The sequence below is a fragment of the Mobula hypostoma genome, chromosome 4 (genome assembly GCF_963921235.1).
Source record: "Mobula hypostoma chromosome 4, sMobHyp1.1, whole genome shotgun sequence".
In the NCBI taxonomy this organism is placed as follows: Eukaryota; Metazoa; Chordata; class Chondrichthyes; order Myliobatiformes; family Myliobatidae; genus Mobula; species Mobula hypostoma.
The window spans coordinates 84,799,280-84,819,008 of record NC_086100.1 but is presented as its reverse complement, the minus strand read 5'-3'; the positions used below and the strand labels follow the sequence as shown (position 1 = coordinate 84,819,008).

The 19,729-nt window shown below is 43.3% G+C and overlaps 1 protein-coding gene across 2 annotated transcripts in view; it reads right to left on the bottom strand.

Moving 5' to 3' along the window:
- The window catches only part of LOC134344862 (erythroferrone-like), a 127,924-nt gene that overhangs the window by 59,130 nt on the left and 49,065 nt on the right, over positions 1 to 19,729 (bottom strand). Inside the window, exons 2-3 of one of the 2 annotated variants that reach the window (XM_063044976.1) lie at positions 12,086 to 12,196; positions 8,291 to 8,393 (exon numbers count right to left, since the gene is read on the bottom strand). In XM_063044976.1, the coding sequence (XP_062901046.1) occupies positions 8,291 to 8,393; positions 12,086 to 12,196 (214 nt within the window). Of the gene's footprint in view, positions 1 to 8,290; positions 8,394 to 12,085; positions 12,200 to 19,729 lie in introns of both variants that reach the window. The other variant, XM_063044974.1, reaches the window with a different exon arrangement.

Sequence of the window (19,729 nt, the reverse complement as noted above, 5' to 3'; positions counted from 1 at the left end):
CTTACTGTCACAATGATGGTGTTTCTCCCCTTTTTCTTCAGCCTTCTCTTTTCTTCTTTTTGTCACTGCTTCTTGTCCATCAAAACACATTGCCCAATTACAGTAGCAGTAATATGGTAGCCAGTACCTCAGGAAGAGTAAGTTAGGTGGAGTCCCAGGTACACAGTACTAACCGTGAACACATTTTGTTGCTGACTGTGTAACACCGTGATGTGTAGTGAATGATAGCCTTTGCAGTTTACAGTAAGCTTCAGGTTTACAAATGGAGCTCAAGATGCCACATGCACACAGTCAACACCCATAAGTTTTAGGATCCCTTTAATCTGGGTAACTCCACTTGTGTCTTTAGGCCCTGCTAGCCTTTATTTAAGGAAGAGGAGATGACTTACCTTTTCCTGCATATAAAGCAGCCCGAAGCTGCGTTTACATCAGTGCGTATAAATGGAATATGAGAGATGGGCCAGCTTTTGCAGCCTGGACTGATCCAGAGGCCAGAATATTACAAGTGGCAGTGACCTTCAGTTCTACAGGACAGCATTCCCAGCATGTGCTTGTAGCTAGACATCTCCCTGCAGAAGGACGCAGATCTCTATCACCACTAACTTAGAAAGCATTAAACTCTGGATGCAATATTTCTCAGAAACTGAGAGGTATGGCCTCCAGAGTCTTACACAGGATAGATCTTGCCAGCAAAGTTCCAAAGGCTCAGGTTAAAGGTGCCCAAAAAGCTTCACGGTGATAGACATGAGTAACCTTGGCCCCTCTCTTCATGATGAAGGATCCTTGGTCTGAAACATTAACTCTATTTCTCTTCCCAAGGATGTGGCCTGACTACCTGAGTATCTCCAGCATTTTCTGTTTTTATTTTAGATTTCTAGTGTCTGTAGCTTTTTAATTTTCATCATACCCTCTTGATTCTAGACATGCATTGATATGATACAAATGAAAGGCAGCTAGAAAGGAGAATATAGGGAGTTAGGAAGGGAGTTGAGAAAAAGGACCACAAAGGTAGTAATCTCGGGATTACTGCCTGTGCCATGCGACAGTGAGAGTAGGAATGCAATGAGGTGGAGGATAAATGCGTGGCTGAGGGATTGGAGCAGGGGGCAGGAATTCAAGTTTTTGGATCATTGGGACCTCTTTTGGTGCAGGCGTGACCTGTACAAAAAGGACGGGTTACACTTGAATCCTAGGGGGACCAATATCCTGGCAGGGAGATTAGCGGGGGCTACTGAGGTGACTTTAAACTAGAATGGTTGGGGGGTGGGAATCAGATTAAAGAGGCTAGGCGTGAGGAGGTTAGGTCACAACAGAGGGATGGGAACCAGTGCAGAGAGACAGAGGGGTGTAAAGTGAGGGTAGAGGCAAAAAGTACCAAGGAGAAAAGTAAAAGTGGCAGGCCGACAAATCCAGGGCAAGCATTAAAAAGGGCCACTTTTCAACATAATTGTATAAGGGCTAAGAGAGTTGTAAAAGAGCGCCTGAAGGCTTTGTGTGTCAATGCAAGGAGCATTCGTAATAAGGTGGATGAATTGAAAGTGCAGATTGTTATTAATGATTATGATATAGTTGGGATCACAGAGACATGGCTCCAGGGTGACCAGGGATGGGAGCTCAACGTTCAGGGATATTCAATATTCAGGAGGGATAGACATGAAGGAAGGGGAGGTGGGGTGGCGTTGCTGGTTAAAGATGAGATTAACGCAATAGAAAGGAAGGACATAAGCCGGGAAGATGTGGAATCGATATGGGTAGAGCTGCGTAACACTAAGGGGCAGAAGACGCTGGTGGGAGTTGTGTACAGGCCACCTAACAGTAGTAGTGAGGTTGGAGATGGTATTAAACAGGAAATTAGAAATGTGTGCAATAAAGGAACAGCAGTTATAATGGGTGACTTCAGTCTACATGTAGATTGGGTGAACCAAATTGGTAAAGGTGCTGAGGAAGAGGATTTCTTGGAATGTATGCGTGATGGTTTTTTGAACCAACATGTCGAGGAACCAACTAGAGAGCAGGCTATTCTGGACTGGGTTTTGAGCAATGAGGAAGGGTTAATTAGCAATCTTGTCGTGAGAGGCCCCTTGGGTAAGAGTGACCATAATATGGTGGAATTCTTCATTAAGATGGAGAGTGACATAGTTAATTCAGAAACAAAGGTTCTGAACTTAAAGAGGGGTAACTTTGAAGGTATGAGACGTGAATTAGCTAAGATAGACTGGCAAATGACACTTAAAGGATTGACGGTGGATATGCAATGGCAAGCATTTAAAGATTGCATGGATGAACTACAACAATTGTTCATCCCAGTTTGGCAAAAGAATAAATCAAGGAAGGTAGTGCACCCGTGGCTGACAAGAGAAATTAGGGACAGTATCAATTCCAAAGAAGAAGCATACAAATTAGCCAGAGAAAGTGGCTCACCTGAGGACTGGGAGAAATTCAGAGTTCAGCAGAGGAGGACAAAGGGCTTAATTAGGAAGGGGAAAAAAGATTATGAGAGAAAACTGGCAGGGAACATAAAAACTGACTGTAAAAGCTTTTATAGATATGTAAAAAGGAAAAGACTGGTAAAGACAAATGTAGGTCCCCTGCAGACAGAAACAGGTGAATTGATTATGGGGAGCAAGGACATGGCAGACCAATTGAATAATTACTTTGGTTCTGTCTTCACTAAGGAGGACATAAATAATCTTCCAGAAATAGTAGGGGACAGAGGGTCCAGTGAGATGGAGGAACTGAGCGAAATACATGTTAGTGGGGAAGTGGTGTTAGGTAAATTGAAGGGATTGAAGGCAGATAAATCCCCAGGGCCAGATGGTCTGCATCCTAGAGTGCTTAAGGAAGTAGCCCAAGAAATAGTGGATGCATTAGTGATAATTTTTCAAAACTCGTTAGATTCTGGACTAGTTCCTGAGGATTGGAGGGTGGCTAATGTAACCCCACTTTTTAAAAAAGGAGGGAGAGAGAAACCAGGGAATTATAGACCAGTTAGCCTAACATCGGTGGTGGGGAAACTGCTGGAGTCAGTTATCAAGGATGTGACAACAGCACATTTGGAAAGTGGTGAAATCATCGGACAAAGTCAGCATGGATTTGTTAAAGGAAAATCATGTCTGATGTATCTCACAGAATTTTTTGAGGATGTAACTAGTAGAGTGGATAGGGGAGAACCAGTGGATGTGGTAGATTTGGATTTTCAAAAGGCTTTTGACAAGGTCCCACTCAGGAGATTAGTGTGCAAACTTAAAGCACATGGTATTGGGGGTAAGGTATTGGTGTGGGTGGAGAATTGGTTAGCAGACAGGAAGCAAAGAGTGGGAATAAACGGGACCTTTTCAGAATGGCAGGCGGTGACTAGTAGGGTACCGCAAGGCTCAGTGCTGGGACCCCAGTTGTTTACAATATATATTAATGACTTGGATGAGGGAATTAAATGCAGTATCTCCAAGTTTGCGGATGACACGAAGCTGGGTGGCAGTGTTAGCTGTGTGGAGGATGCTAAGAGGATGCAGGGTGACTTGGATAGGTTGGGTGAGTGGGCAAATTCATGGCAGATGCAATTTAATGTGGATAAATGTGAAGTTATCCACTTTGGTGGCAAAAATAGGAAAACAGATTATTATCTGAATGGTGGCCGATTAGGAAAAGGGGAGGTGCAACGAGACCTGGGTGTCATTATACACCAGTCATTGAAAGTGGGCATGCAGGTACAGCAGGCGGTGAAAAAGGCGAATGGTATGCTGGCATTTATAGCGAGAGGATTCGAGTACAGGAGCAGGGAGGTACTACTGCAGTTGTACAAGGCCTTGGTGCGACCACATCTGGAGTATTGTGTGCAGTTTTGGTCCCCTAATCTGAGGAAAGACATCCTTGCCTTAGAGGGAGTACAAAAAGGTTCACCAGATTGATTCCTGGGATGGCAGGAATTTCATATGAAGAAAGACTGGATGAACTGGGCTTGTACTCGTTGGAATTTAGAAGAGTGAGGGGGGATCTGATTGAAACGTATAAGATCCTAAAGGGGTTGGATAGGCTAGATGCAGGAAGATTGTTCCCGATGTTGGGGAAGTCCAGAACGAGGGGCCACAGTTTGAGGATAGAGGGGAAGCCTTTTAGGACCGAGATTAGGAAAAACTTCTTCACACAGAGAGTGGTGAATCTGTGGAATTCTCTGCCACAGGAAACAGTTGAGGCCAGTTCATTGGCTATATTTAAGAGGGAGTTAGATATGGCCCTTGTGGCTACAGGGGTCAGGGGGTATGGAGGGAAGGCCGGGGCGGGGTTCTGAGTTGGATGATCAGCCATGATCATAATAAATAGCGGTGCAGGCTCGAAGGGCCGAATGGCCTACTCCTGCACCTATTTTCTATGTTTCTATAGAACCTTAGTCACCACTGAATGTTGGAATAAAACCTTCACCCCGTGGAATAAAATGAGTTTACCTTCATTTCAATCTCCTGATAAGTTGGAATTAATTGACAATTTTTTCAAGAAACCTGGGTTTTTCCCTGTTTAGACTTACTGTTCTTTGTATGATCTACTACACTGGATATCAATAAAAATACCCAGGACTCAAATGACAAAGGAAACTGTCAATTGGATTATACATGTTTTGTGTGTTGGCATAGCATGCACTCAGAGATCAAAAGTAGTATTATACCCTGGCCTTACGCCATGAGGAGGTACCTGAGTTCCCTTTCTGAGACACTTGGTTCTACGTGCCACGCTTCACGCCATGAGGAGGGCCCTGGGTTCCCTTTCCCAGATACTTCGTTCTACGCCGCCTGCAATGGACTTGTCCGCTACTGTATCCCCTGCTGGATCCACGCCTTCCATCGCTGGTTCTCCGACTTTCTCACTTTCTTTAAGGATCGGAAGATCGCCCATCTACAGACCACAGAACCATCTTCAACGCTGGCAGACATGGACGTCTTCAGACCAGGACTCCTGCTGCCACCGACTCCAGTCTTGACCGACAGCACCTCCAGAATGTGTCTTTATGTGTTGCTGCTCTAGCTCCTGTCTCCTGTCCCCCTGCCACCAACCACTCCACAATCCCGTGTCTCTTAGCTCCCACCACCAGCTCTTGGGTCCTCAGGCACTCCATCTTCTTCTCAACTGAACTCTTCCCTCTTCTCTGACACTACCAACCTCCTTCTGCTGTCTGAGGCAGAATGTTCTGTCCTCAGTAAGGGTCTCACTTTTGTTCCCCTCTGCCCACACTTCACTGAGTTCCGCGCCTGCCACCTCCTCCTCCAAGCTTACTTCTTTGGCAAGGACTCTTCACCCCGCACCGGTGACCCCTTTTCCCGTCTTCAACCCTCCTCCTCTTCCTGGACACCCTATTCTGGTCTTCAGCCTGCTCTAGATCTTTTCAATGCCAGCTGCCGATGGAACATCACCTGTCTCGACTTCACCACTCACCTCTACAATTCTAATCTCACTCCTTCCAACACTCTGTTCTCCACTCCCTCCGCATTAATCCTAACCTCATCATCAAACCTGCAGATAAGTGGGGTATTGTAGTAGTCTGGTGGGCTGACGTCTAGCTTGCTGAAGCCAGGTAACAACTGTCAGACACCTCTTCTTACTTATCCCTTGAACAGGACCCCACTAGGGAGCACCACACTATCACCAACTTTATTAGCTCTGGGAATCTCCCATCCACTGACTCCAACCTCATAGTTCCCTTACCCTGCGCCTCTGGTTTCTACCTTCTATCCAAGATCCACAAACCTGCTTGTCCGGGAAGACACATTGATTCAGTTTGTTCCTGCCCACTGAACTCATATCTGCATATCTCGACTCAGTTTTATCCCCCCTGGTTCAGTCCCTACCCACCGATATCCGTGACACTTCACACATGCTTGATCCTTTCAATGCTTTCAAATTTCCTGACCCCAAGGATCTTAGTTTCACCATAGATGTCCAGCCCCTATACACCTGTATCCCTCATCACCAGGGCCTTAAATCCATCTGCTTCTTTCTGGACATCAGACCCAACCAGTTCCCCTCCATTACCACTCTCCTCTGTCTAGCGGAACTTGTCCTCACTCTCAATAATTTCTCCTTTGGCTCCTCCCACTTCTTTCAAAAGGTGTAGCCATGGTTATTTGCATTGGTTCCTGCTATGCTTGCCTTTTGCAGCTACGTAGAACAGTCTATGTTCCAAGCCTACAGTGGTGTCACTCCACCATTTTTCCTATGCTGTATCGATGACTGCATTGGGGCTGCTTCCTGCACCCACGAGGAGATCGTCGACTTCATCAACTTTGCCTCCAACTTTCACCCTGCCCTCAAGTTTACCTAGTCCATTTTTGACAACTCTCTCGCCTTTCTCGATCTCTCTATGTCTAGCTCTGGAGACAGTTTGTCCACTGATGTCTATTATAAACCCATCGACTCTCACAGCTACCTGGACTATACCTCTTCCCACCCTGTTACTTGTAAGAATGCCTTCCCCTTCTCTCAATTTCTCCGTCGCTGCCATATCTGCTCTCAGGGTGAGCCTTTTCATTCCAGAACGAGGGAGGTGTCCTCGTTCTTCAGAGAAAGGGGCTTCCCTTCCTCCGCCACCAACGCAGCATTCAACCGCCTCTCTTACATTTTGCGCACGTCTACCCTCACCCCATCCTTCTGTCACTCCACAAGAGATAAAGTTCCTCTTGCCCTCACCTACCACCCCACCAGCCTCCATGTCTGGCACATAATTCTCCATAGCTTCCTCTATTTCCAATGGGGTCCCACCACCAAGCACCTCTTTCCCTCCCCCCACTCTCTGCTTTCCGCAGGAATCAATCCGTATGTGATTCCCTTGTCCATTCATCCGTCCCCACTGATCTCCCTCATAGCACCTATCCTTGCAAGTGCTACACCTGCCCCTACATCTCATCCTTCATCATCATTCAGGGCCCCAAACAGTCCTTCCAGCTGAGGCGGAACTTCACCTGTGAGTCTGTTGGGGTCATTTCCTGGTACGGTTTCTTGTATACTGGTGAGACTCAATGTAGATTGGGAGACAGCTGTGCCAAGCACCTAAGCTCCGTCTGCCAGAAAAAGCAGGATCTCCCAGAGGCCACTCATTTTAATTCCACTTCCCAATTCTATTCCGATATGCCCATCCCTGGCCTCGTCTACTGTCACAATGAGGCCACACTCAGCTTGGAAGAGCAGCACCTTATATTCTGTCCGGGTAGCCTCCAACCTGATGGCATGAATATCGATTTCTGGAACTTCCGGTAATGACCTCCCCCCTTCTCTATTCCCTATCCCCTTTCCCCTCTCTCACCTTATCTCCATGCCTGTCCATTGCCTTCCTCTGGTGCTCCTCCCCTTTTTTCTCCCATGGCCTTCTGTCCTCTCCTATTAGATTCCTCCTTCTCCAGCCCTGTATCACTTTCACCAATCAACTTCCCAGCTTTTTACTTCACCCTCCCACCAGTTTCACCTTTCACCTTTTGTTACTTCCTCCCCTCCACCCATTTTCTAACTCTGACTCCTTTTTCTCTCTCGTCTTCCTGAAGGGGCTCGGCCCGATATGTTGACTATGCTCTGTTCCACAGATGCTGCCTGGTCCGTTGAGTTCCTCCAGCATTTTGTGTGTGTTTTGATTTCCAGCATCTGCAGATTTTCTCTTGTTTGCGTCTTAGCTCTTATTACAAAGGCATATAATATCATGATATGAAATTGAATTTTTAGGCTTATTTATCTCAGTCTATTAACACCCAAATTATTTTAACTCTTAACTTCCTTGCCATTTATCTTAAGTACAACTTGGGTTTCTGTGGTGTCCTTGATGTAGCAAAAAGTCCCAGTGCACATCACAGGAGCACTAATAAACACCATTGTCATCTCTCCACAAGGAAATGTTAGGACGTGACCAAAGTCATTGTCACAACTGTAGGATTTAAGGTAGGGACGGGCAGAGTTATGAAAGTCTGGGATAAGGGTGAGAGCAGCTGAGGGCAGACATGCCGTGGTGGAATGATTGAAATCAAGGCTTTAGAAGTTTGGGAGAGCAGATATCGAGCTGGTATTTTGGTCTCGAGATGTTATAGAATTCAGGATAGATAGATCTATAGCAAGAATTGAAAGCACTGAAGAAAGGCAGAGGACAGACAGGAGAGCAAAAGCATAGCTGCATGTGGCAGTAACAAAGGTATGGAAGTGTAAGTTGGTACAGGTAAGTGAGGATTGTAATGAGGCTGAGAAGCATATTCCTATTTTAGAGGATAAGGATTCAGAAGGCAGCCCCATTTTTATCACAGTAAATTATCAAATGTGACTTTACCTTTCAGCATCTCTTTGAATTCTTTCAGGAGCACCTCATGTGTGACAACAGCCCCTGGAGGCCCCTGGGGTCCCGGGGGGCCTGGTGGACCCGGAAGACCATGCTGTAAAATACAAATATAAACACTTGTTAGGTACAATCGTCTTATGTTTTAAAGCTTTCTGTGTGAAGAAATTTTTCTTCACAACCCCAGATGGCAGTGCCTTAGTCTGAGACCTGGCCTCCAGATCTGGATCCACAGGCCAGCCTGCTGTCCATCTCCCACACCTACATGAAGCTTGGAAAAACAGAGGGCTATGGGTAAGCCTAGGTAGTTCTAAGGTAAGGACATGTTTGGCACAGCTTTGTGGGCTGAAGGGCCTGTATTGTGTTGTAGGCTTCCTATGTTTCAATGGTCCTGAGGGGCCATGGCTGGTTTCCTTCCACCATTCTGATTGGGAGGAACAGCCAGTCCAAGCATGGTACCTGCATCCTTTCACTAGGCATTTCACCAATAATCCAGAAAACTGTGGATATTTCATTGCTACCTAAGGACAAATGTAGGGAGGAGAAGAGCCCTGGGAACAAGTGGGTAGGCATCACACATTTTCAGTATTGCCCCTTCAATCACTGAAATTGCTTGTTGGGAGTGAGGGATGCCAACTGCAAGTCTGATGTGTCTGCACTGATTCAGGTAAGTGATAAGTATTTACTGCTGTACGTCTTGTAGATGTTTGGAAAACTTTGGGGTGAGATGAGATCAGTTATTCGTCAAGGATAACCAGCCTTCAACCTATTCTTGGAACCATCGTGTTCATGTAGCTGGCCTGTTGGTTTTCTAGTTACTGGTAACTTCCTAGGATGCTGGTGGTGAGGGACTTGACAAAAGATAATAGAGATGGTCATTACCCTGGCACCTCTTTGAAGTGAAGGTTATCTGTTACTTATCAACCCATCCTGAATGCTGTCTCAGTCATGCTATATGCAGGCATAGTCTGTTTCATTTGCTACCAATGCAGTGTGGACAGATGAATGACTGAAGTGCACACCCAGAAAATGCTGTTATTACTTTTATTGTTTCTTCCAAAAGTTCAATGTGAAGGAGTACTGATTCATCAGCTAGGTTAATCAGGAGGAGGTTTCCTTGCCCATACTTATGCTGATGCCTGGAAACTTCATGTGATCTGAAGTTAATGCTGAGGTCTCCTAGCTTTACTCCTTTCCTTTCCATTTATCCTGCATATGGGTCATGATGTGGTTAGGGATTTTGATAGAAGACTGGAGCATGTAGGCTACAAGAAATGATACTGTGAATACCACAAATTAAGTTGAGGATTGAGCAGTCTATGGGGTATCTCTCTGAGTTTGGAGACCACTACCCAGCTGTTAACAAGGAGAGACTTACAAGGTTTTTAGGCTGAATAACTTTTTTTACGGCTAGACCCAATGTCTCAATTGATGCTGAATGGTCCACTTGGTTTTATTCAATCATATCTGGTTCATTTAAAATTGCCCTGTGCTTCAGGAAGGACCATCACACAGAGTGTATTCAGAGTCAGTAACAATACTGGGAGTCATGTTTAGTGGCTTTAGGCTTCCTTCCTTATAAGATATTCATGTGCTATGTGGGTTATTAGAACAATTTTGTTATTATTCCTGACATAGGCATTCTTATAAAAGTTATGATACTAGATTTCTTAATTAGCTGAGCTTAAATTCCCATATTTGGATTTGTACTCATATCACTGCTTTACCAGGTGCCTCTTTTCTTTGAAGAGATAGAGTGAGAATTTTGAAATGGCTGTAGTGTTAGGCTAAGAACCAATCTAAATCACAGAGATCAGGTTTGCCAATCTGAACTTGTCTCAGTGTTGTCTGTCTTTAATACCAGTATTCTCAGCAATCTGGGTTTGTTCTAAGGTTTAATAAAAATCTCAGGTACTGTCAATCCTGTCTTTTATGTAAGATTTGCCACCAGCATTAATTTACACATTTCAATGTTTCAGCTTGGTCATTGATGATTGTTTTTTTTAATGTTGTCTTTGTGATAGCTGAAATTGATTAAACTGGATTAATTATTATAGGATGACGTAAGCACAGGAAATAGACGCTCATCAGTCTACTAGTGCCTCTATGCTAAGTCTGGGTCTAAACTCTCAGTTTCACCTTCCCATTCACCATGGATGAATTGGAAATTGTTGATTTAATATAGAGCTGTATTCTTTTCACTGACAGCTACCCATGAAAGCTAAGGATGAATTGACATGAACAGTACATGCTATGATTCATAGCCATGCAACATAGGCACTGGCCTTTCAGACCATTAAGTCCATGCTGATTATTGAGCACCCACTAATCCTACACAACTTAATTTTTTTTCATTTCTCCCCACATTTACATCAACTCTCCTTGGATTCTTTCACTCACTTACCCACTACAGGCAATTTACAGTGGCCAGTTAATCTATAACCTTCACGTGGGAGGAAACTGGAGCACTGAAGAGAACATACTATATATAGTCGCAATGAAATCTCCGCAGGTTGGCATTGGGTTTCTGGTGCTGTGAGGTAATAACTCTACTGGGGTTGTGGCCCTTAACACCAACTGTTTATTCCTTTCCATCAATGCTGTCTGGCCTGCTGAGTTCCTCCAGCATTTTGTACGGTCTGGATTTCCAGCATCTGCAGAATCTCTGGTGTTTATGTGAATCTCTACTAGCTGCAGCGTTGCTCCTAGACAACTCCTCATTTACGACAAGCCACACAGAAGTCCCTACTAGACACAGGATGCTTTCTAGTGTTAGATGTATCTGAGTAATTCATCACTCTCATTCACTCCTGGACACGTTTTCATCTGCCTTCCCCATCTGTTTCCATCTATTGCCTATTACTTATCAGCCTCCATCTCTCTCCCCCAACACCCATCCTTGCACTGTTATGAACTACAATTCTTTCGTCTTCCTTCTCAGTCCTGATGCAAAGTCTCGACCCCAAACATCAGCCTGCACCTTTTGCCTGGACAGATAGTACTTGACCCACTGAGTTTTTTCCCACTGCTCTGTTTTCCTTTTGTTCCTGACCTCTGCATCTCCTGTCTCTGTTGTATTCATATCCATTGGTTCCACTATTGAGGATGGAGCCTTTGGCTGTGTTGACTTCTTGGTAACTCCTTTTATGACCTTCCATTTCACACTGCACCTTTTAAAGGCCTCAGATTTTACCTTCCTGACCAGTGCATTGAGACCATCTGTTTATTTCCACTTTTGAGCTTAGTATCCGTTTTCGTTAAGCAATGCATCTTGGGGCTTTTATTGATGTTAAAGGCACAGCACCCTAAGGGCAGTCGGGTGTATAAATCAAGGAATAAGAGTATAGGTGCGTGGATACAAATATCCAGGAGTGTGGATGAGGTTGGGAGAGTGAGAGAGGAGGTTGGGATGTGAATAAAGATCCACTGATTATGAGAGCCAAATTGTTCTTGGTTTAATTTAGTCTGGCTGCCTCGTTTAATCAAGTTTTTCTTTTAAATATATGTCTATGAACCCAAATTCCAGCACCCACTCATATATTTCTCAGTGATGTTATCTTACTGAGCATCCAGATTTCACTAATTAACACTCAGACCTTTTACTCTCTCACATGACCATTGCTGCATGTCGTGTGATTGACTCCTGGTGGTTCTCTGTTCATCGGTTCAGGTTCACATTAAACTATAACCAGAGCAGTAGACATTCAGATGTCGAATGAGTTAACCCCATCTCCTCTCAGGTATGGAGATGCCACCTCCCTGCTTCACACGATACCAGGCAACGATTACCTGTGTTTTCCGTGCTTTTCCTTTGTTCTTCCTCCTTTCATTGACTCCCTTTTCCGAGTGCTCCACAAACAGAAGCCAGCTATCACGTGGGTCCACAGGCAAATCCGGTAGCTGCTGGAGAAAAGATGAAAAATGAGACAGGAATTCAGCTCCTGAGAAACAAAAACTGAGTTATGGGATATAGTCATTCACTGGCAGGGACTTCAACAGCTTTAAAAGGGCTGAGAATGAGCTAATTCAGGTAACATTTGGTAATGTGCCCTGTGGAACTTGAAGCTTATTTTAATTCAAACATTTGAAGCAATATTTACTACTCACATTCTTAAACTAGGTAGGGATGGGTTAAACAAAAAGAAAGGCTCCCTCAATACTGGACCAACAAGCATTCTCTGGACAGCTATAGAAAGGGATAAGGGAAGAACGTAAAGCAGATCTGATAAAGGTTTGTTAGATCCACAGTAAAGTTCTCTAAGGCTAACAAATATTAGATGTCAACAAACATTCTGGAGTTCTCAAAAAAGTTTCATGTAGTATAGCAGCTCTGATGACACTTGAAAAGCAAGGTAGCATTTGATTATAAATCAATGCTAGTATCTGGCCCACAATGTAAGACTTCGGAGCAGAGTTAGGCCACTGGCCCATCAAGTCTGCACCGCCATTTCATCAAAGCTGATCCATCTGTCACCCACTCCAGGACTGTGAAAGACCAGCGTGTGAACAACTGCATCATATGTTGCCAAAGTGTGAAAGGACAGTGTGTCACCCTTCGCTAATTGCAGAATTTCAGAATCATTGGTGCTTAAGTAGGTTTTCAAAGCTTGCAGAGAGATTTAGGCCAGTTCGAAGAGTGGGCTGAAAGATGGCAGATGGAGTTTAATGCTGAAAAATGTGAGGTGCTACATTTTGGTAGGACTAATCAAAATAGGACATACATGGTAAATGGTAGAGCATTGAAGAATGCTGTAGAACAGAGGGATCTAGGAATAATGGTGTATAGTTCCCTGAAGGTGGAATCTCATGTGGATAGGGTGGTGAAGAAAGCTTTTGGTATGCTGGCCTTTATTAATCAGAGCATTGAGTATAGGAGTTGGGATGTAATGTTGAAATTGCATAAGGCATTGGTAAGGCCAAATTTGGAGTATTGTGTGCAGTTCTGGTCACCGAATTATAGGAAAGATGTCAAAAAAATTGAGGGAGTACAGAGGAGGTTTACTAAAATGTTGCATGGGTTTCATCTCCTAAGTTACAGAGAAAGGTTGAACAAGTTATGTCTTTATTCTTTGGAGCGTAGAAGGTTGAGGGGGGATTTGATAGAGGTGTTTAAAATTATGAGGGGGATTGATAGAGTTGATGTGGATAGGCTTTTTCCATTGAGAATGGGGAGATTCAAACAAGAGGACATGAGTTGAGAGTTAAAGGGCAAAAGTTTAGGGGTAACATGAGGGGGAACTTCTTCACTCAGAGAGTGGTAGCTGTGTGGAACGAGCTTCCAGCAGAAGTGGTTGAGGCAGGTTCGATGTTGTCGTTTAAAGTTAAATTAGACAGCTATATGGACAGGAAAGAAATGGAGGGTTATGGGCTGAGTGCAGGTCAGTGGGACTAGGTGAGAGTAAGAGTTCGGCACAGACTAGAAGGGCCGAGATGGCCTGTTTCCGTGCTGTAATTGTTCTATGTATATATGGTTATAAAGGTTAAGTATTTACTGAACGTGTGTTTACCATGGCCAAAGTACTTTTTAAACATATAATTACATTTTAGAACTTATTTCTTTATTGTTCATGAATATTGTTGAGCACAAGTCAAAAGTTTCCATTGGGACATGAGACTGGATATAACAATGAAAGTCCCTTCAGCCCGATCCATTACTGCATTGCTTAGCTAATCTCAACACTCTGTTTTCATTGAGAATGAATAAGCTTTATTGTTTCCTTTGTTGTTTTATTCTGCTTACATTTCAGACATTTAATACACAATGAATCTTTTTGGAGAGAGTCGGGGGAAAGCACAGGGAGATTTATTAAGAGGAATTCTTGGCACTTCACGGAAAATAGAGAGAATTGGAATTTGTGAGACTTTGTCACCCACTCAGTAACAGTTGGAGTATGTCTGTCTAGCCAAGGCCAAGAACTCAACCTTGCAAATATGGGCATGAGACATCAAGGGTGGGTTGGTAAATTGGCACTTGTATTTGGAACACTTTGGATGCTTACTTACACTGACTCTTTCACGTATCATTTTCAGCACTGCTTTCACACAATACTCTTTTTCAGCCCTTAACTTGAAAATTTCTGTTATGTATGAAATGAAATCATCTGTGCTTCACTTCAGCTGAATACTTTACTTTTCTCTCCCCTGCGTGCATTTTTGGAACGAGTGCCTACTATGGAATTTTTCTCTTTCCCTACGCCTTATTCCCCCCTCCCCCACCAACCCTAGGCACCTTAAGTTAAAAATACCACCTGCCTTTTTCCTCCCGATTAGTGCCCGCCAACCTCGCTTTCCTTTAGCACAGTTGTTCCCAACCTGGGGTCCATGGAGCCCTTGGTTAATGGTAGGGGTCCATGGCATAAAAAAGGTTGGGAACCCCTGCTCTGGAACAGAACTTCGGAGTATAGTATGTTAAAGTTTATTATAATTGAAAATGTTGTATCTACATACATAGATGTTTGCTCAGATTTAAAAAGTGCCAAGATTTTACGATCTCAGTCCTAATTCTTTGCAACTTTATTGTGAATGATACTAATTGTCCATTATTATAACTGCGAGTACTTGGCTTGCTAATCAGAGGGGGTTGTGCATTTAAGCCACTTGAATGAGTATAATGCCACTAATATACCTAAAGGCTTGAAGAGGACATGATTATTTCACGGAGATACCAAGAAACAGCAGATACCAGGATCTGGAGTAAACGCAAACCACCGTATGAACCCAATGGGTCAGCAACATACAGAGAGACAAAAGGATAGGAGATGTTTCATTGAGACCCTGTATCAGGACTGAGAGTGTGAAGGAGAGGTAGCCATCGTAAAGAGCTGAGAGAGAAGTGTGAGACAGAAATTGGAGAGCAATTGGTGGATCCATATGAGGAGAGGTTCATAGTCAGATGGATCCAACTGCCTCACCCCTTCTTCTCACCTCTTCATATGAACTATCTTCTTTACACTCTAAGTCCCATTGCAACGTCTCAAGCTGAAACATTGACTTTCCTCCATCAATGTTGCTTGACCTGATGAATTCCAGTTGCAGTTTGTCTTTGTAGCTCATTTCACTTTGAGAATGATGCATTCTCAACATTATATTTTCTGATCATTATATCTGGATCATCAGCACTTACCCATCTTCAAAATCCACAACTGAATCCATAAAATGGAGGCGGGGTTAAGGTGGCGCTAAGCAACGACTCCTTTGCTTGCATCTTCAGAAACAGCTCTATTTCTGATTTTAATATCTTTATTTTCCCCTTTCAGGGTTCTTTTGAAGACCCTGACCTGGAGTTATACACAAACTTCGGTTCTTTGCGTGAATGGGACCCGTTCTCGGGGTTTCAGGACTGGCTGTTATCTGACATGCTAAGGGTTTGGCCTGAGAGTTTCACTTGTATTTGGAAGCTTAAGAACTAGGGGCTCTGGAGATGGGTGGATAGAGGGTCAGTGTCATGGCAGGAGACTCGTGTGTTGTCGGGGAGGTCGGAAAATCTTTTGCTGTTTGCCCAAAGACCCGAGGTCTTTGCAATCTTCAGGCACAAAGCTCGAAAAAAGCGACGAAATGGACTTTTAACATCGTCATAAACCAGCCGGTTGTCGTTGTGTCTCCCGCTCGCTGTGTAAATGGGGACACCTCCCTCTCCCTTATTAGGGAGAGAGAGAAAACCTGTGATTTGTTGAATGCCAGCTGAAATGCGAAGTCTTTGCTGTCGCTTAGCTCACGCTTGTGTTCGGTGGCGGTGCTGGTGCTTGCTTTTTTTTTGCCGGTGGGAGGAGGGGGGGATTGTTGCTCGCTGCACTTGCGCGCGGGAGAGGGGAGCTGTGGGGGGGTGACGTTGGGGTTCTCATGTTTATCTGCCGTTCATTCTTTGGGGCACTTCTCAGTTTTCGTGAATGTTTGTGAAGAAAAAGCATTTCAGGATATATATTGTATATATTTCTCTGACATTAAATTGGGCGTTTGAACCTTTGAACCTTTGAACCTTTGAATTTCTGCTTAGTTTTATGCCCCATACAGTACCTGAACCATTGGAAACATTTTTTCTTTCTTTCTGACATATTTCTGTACTTCAAATCACCTACAGAAGTGCTAGAAAGTTTGTGAAGTCTGTAGAATTTTCTCTATTTCTGCATAAATATTACTTAAAATGAAACCAGACCTTCATGTAAGTCCCAAACAAGATAAGAGAGAACCCAATTAAACAAATAACATAAGAACATTCTACTTGTTCATTTATTTATTGAGTAAAATGATCCAATACAACATGTACTGTATTTATTGGAAAAAGTATGCAAACCACTGGGGGTGGGGGGAGGTGGGTAATGCCTTCTACAAGAGCTATTTGGAGTCTGGTGTTCCAATCAATGAGGTGAGATTGGAGGTGTGAGTTGTAGAGGTGCCCTGCCCTATAAAAAAGACACATAAAGTCAGGTTACTGACAGAGCTTGTTCTTCTCAAGAAAGATCTGTTTATGTGCACCCATGTCTTGATCAAAAAAACTTTCAGAGGACCTTAGAAGAACTGTAGAGATGCATGAAGCTGGAAAAGGATACAAAAGCATTTCTAAAGACCTGAGTGTTCATCAGCCCAAGGTAAGAGAAATTGTGTACAAGTGGAGGAAACTCAGTACTGTTTCTACTTTTCCTAGGAGTGGGCATCCTGCAAAGATCACACCAAAAGCACAACGTGAAATGCTGAAGGAGGTGGAAAAGAACCCAAGGGTAATAGCAAAAGACCTGCAGAAATCTTTAGAGCTTGCTGAAGTCTCTGTTCATGTGTCAACTCCAAGAAAAACATTGAACAAGAATGATGTTCATGAAAGGACACCATGGAGGAAACCACTGCTCTCCAAAAAAAAAAAAATTGCACATCTCAAGTTTGCAAAAGACACCTGGGTGGTCTATAATGCTTCTGGGACAGTGTTCTGTGGACAGATGAGACAAAAGTTGAATTTTATGGCAGAAGTGCACATTGCTGAGTTTGGAGGAAAAAGGGCACTGCACACCAACACTAAAACCTCATCCCAACTGTGAAGCATGGTGGAAGGGGCACCATAGTTTGGAGCTACCTTACTGCTTCAGGGCCTCGACAGCTTGCAACCACTGAGGGAAAAACTAATTCAAATTTGTATCAAGACATTTTACAGGAGAATGTCAGGGTAGCAGTCACCTGAAACTTAATAGAAGTTGATTAATGCAATAAGACAATGATCCAAAATACAAGAGTAAGTCAACAACAGAATGGCTTAAAAAGAAGAAAATTTTTGTTTTGGAATGGTCGAGTCAAAGTCCTGACCTTAATCCTATAATAATATTGTGGAAGGACCTGAAGCAAGCAGTTCATGCAAGGAAGCCCACCAACATCCCAGAGCTGAAGCAATTTTGTAAGGAGGAATGGCCGAAAATTCTTCCAAGCCGATGTGCAGGACTGATCAACAGTTATCGGAAATGTTTGGTTAACGTTTAACAAGGATGTCAAACCAATTACTGAAAGCAAAGGTTAACATACTTTTTCTAATAAATACATGTAATATTGGATCATTTTTCTCAATAAATAAACTAACAAGTGTAATGTTTTTTGAGTTATTTATTTAATTGGGTTCTCTTTATCTAGTTTTAGGACTTATGTGAAGATCTGACCATATTTTAGTTCATATTTATACAGAAATAAAGAAAATTCAACAGGGTTCACAAACTTTCTAACACCACTGTACTTCTGGTTTTACCATAAATAGGAAGATAGGCCGGTGATCAATCTACTCTATAAGGGATAGTCAGTCATTCATGATTGTTTTTAACAAAGTTTCATTTTTCAACTACTTCAAGTGTTTTCTAGTCCCTGTTAACCTCACAGGTTAAAGAACACAGGTCCAGGCATTAACTCCAATTCTGGAGAATGTAGACGAGTAATGTTGTTTCTGAAGCCTTAGCAAACTTCTTTGTAAATCTCTCATCTACACACCTGGCAGGACTCTGAAAACCTGTGCCAAGTAACTGGCAGGTGTTCTCAAAGACATTTTCAACTTTTCATTGCTACAGTGAGAAGTTCCCACCTGCTTCAAAAGGGCAACAAGAAGAGCAGGGTGTACTGTCTTAACAACAATTGGCCAGTATTTCTCCCATCTATGGTGATGAAGTGCTTTGAGAGGTTGGTTATGACTAGAGTTAACTCTTGTCTCAGCAAGGACCTGGACCCACTGCAATATGTCTATTGTCACAATAAGTTAACAATAGATGCAACCTCATTGACTCTCCATGCAGCCTTGGATCACCTGGACAATACCAATATCTATGTCAGGATGCTGATTATTGACTACAGCTCAATGTTTAATACAATTATTTCTACAGGTCTGATCAAAAAGTTCCAATACCTGGGCCTCTGTACCTTCCTCTACAACTGGATCTATGACTTCCTAACCAGAAGACCACAATCTGTGTGGATCAAAAATAACATCTCCACCTCAATGACAATCAACACTGGTGCACCTCAGGGACGTGTGCTTAGCCCACTGCTCTACTGTCTCTACACCCATGACTGCGTGGTATGGCACAGCTCAAACGCCTTCAATAAATTTGCTGATGACACAGCTATTCTTGGCATAGATTTAGATGGTGACAAGATGGCACACAGGATCGAGATATATCAGCTGGTTGAGTGGAGTCGCAGCAACAACCTTGCACTCAACATCAGTAAGACCACAGAGTTGATTGTGGACTTCACAAGTTAAGATGACAGAACGTACACCAGTCCTCATACAGAGATCAGACGTGGAAAAACACAGCAATTTCAAGTTCCTGGGTGCCAACGTCTCTGAGGATCTATCCTGTGCCCAACATATAAATTCAGTTACAAAGAAGGCACAACAACAGCTAAATGTCATTAGGAGTTTGAGGATATTCGATATGTCACCAAAAACACTTGCCGATTTCTGCAGATGTACTGTGGAGAGTACTCTAAACTGGTTGCATCACCATCTGTTATGGAGGAGGTGGGGGGGCTACTGCACAGGATGAAAATAAGCTGCAGAGAGTTGTAAACTTAGTCAGATCCATCATGAGCACAAGATTCCACAGTATCCGGGACATCTTCAAAGTGTGATGCCTCAAAAAGGTGGCATCTGTCATTAAGGATATGCCCTCTTCTCATGGTTACCATCGGGTAGGAGGGACAGAACCCTGAAAGCACCACTGAATGATTCAGGAACAACTTCTTCCCCTCTGCCATCTGATTTCTGAATGGACATTGAACCCACGAACACTACCTCACTACTTTCTATTTATTTTTGCATTACTTATTTAACTATCATAGATATAATACTTACTGTAATTTACAGATTTCTTTCTCTATTATTGTACATTGCATTGTACTGCTGCTGCAAAGACAACAAATTTCAGGACATGTGCCAGTGATATTAAACCTGATTCTGATGTTGATCCTGAC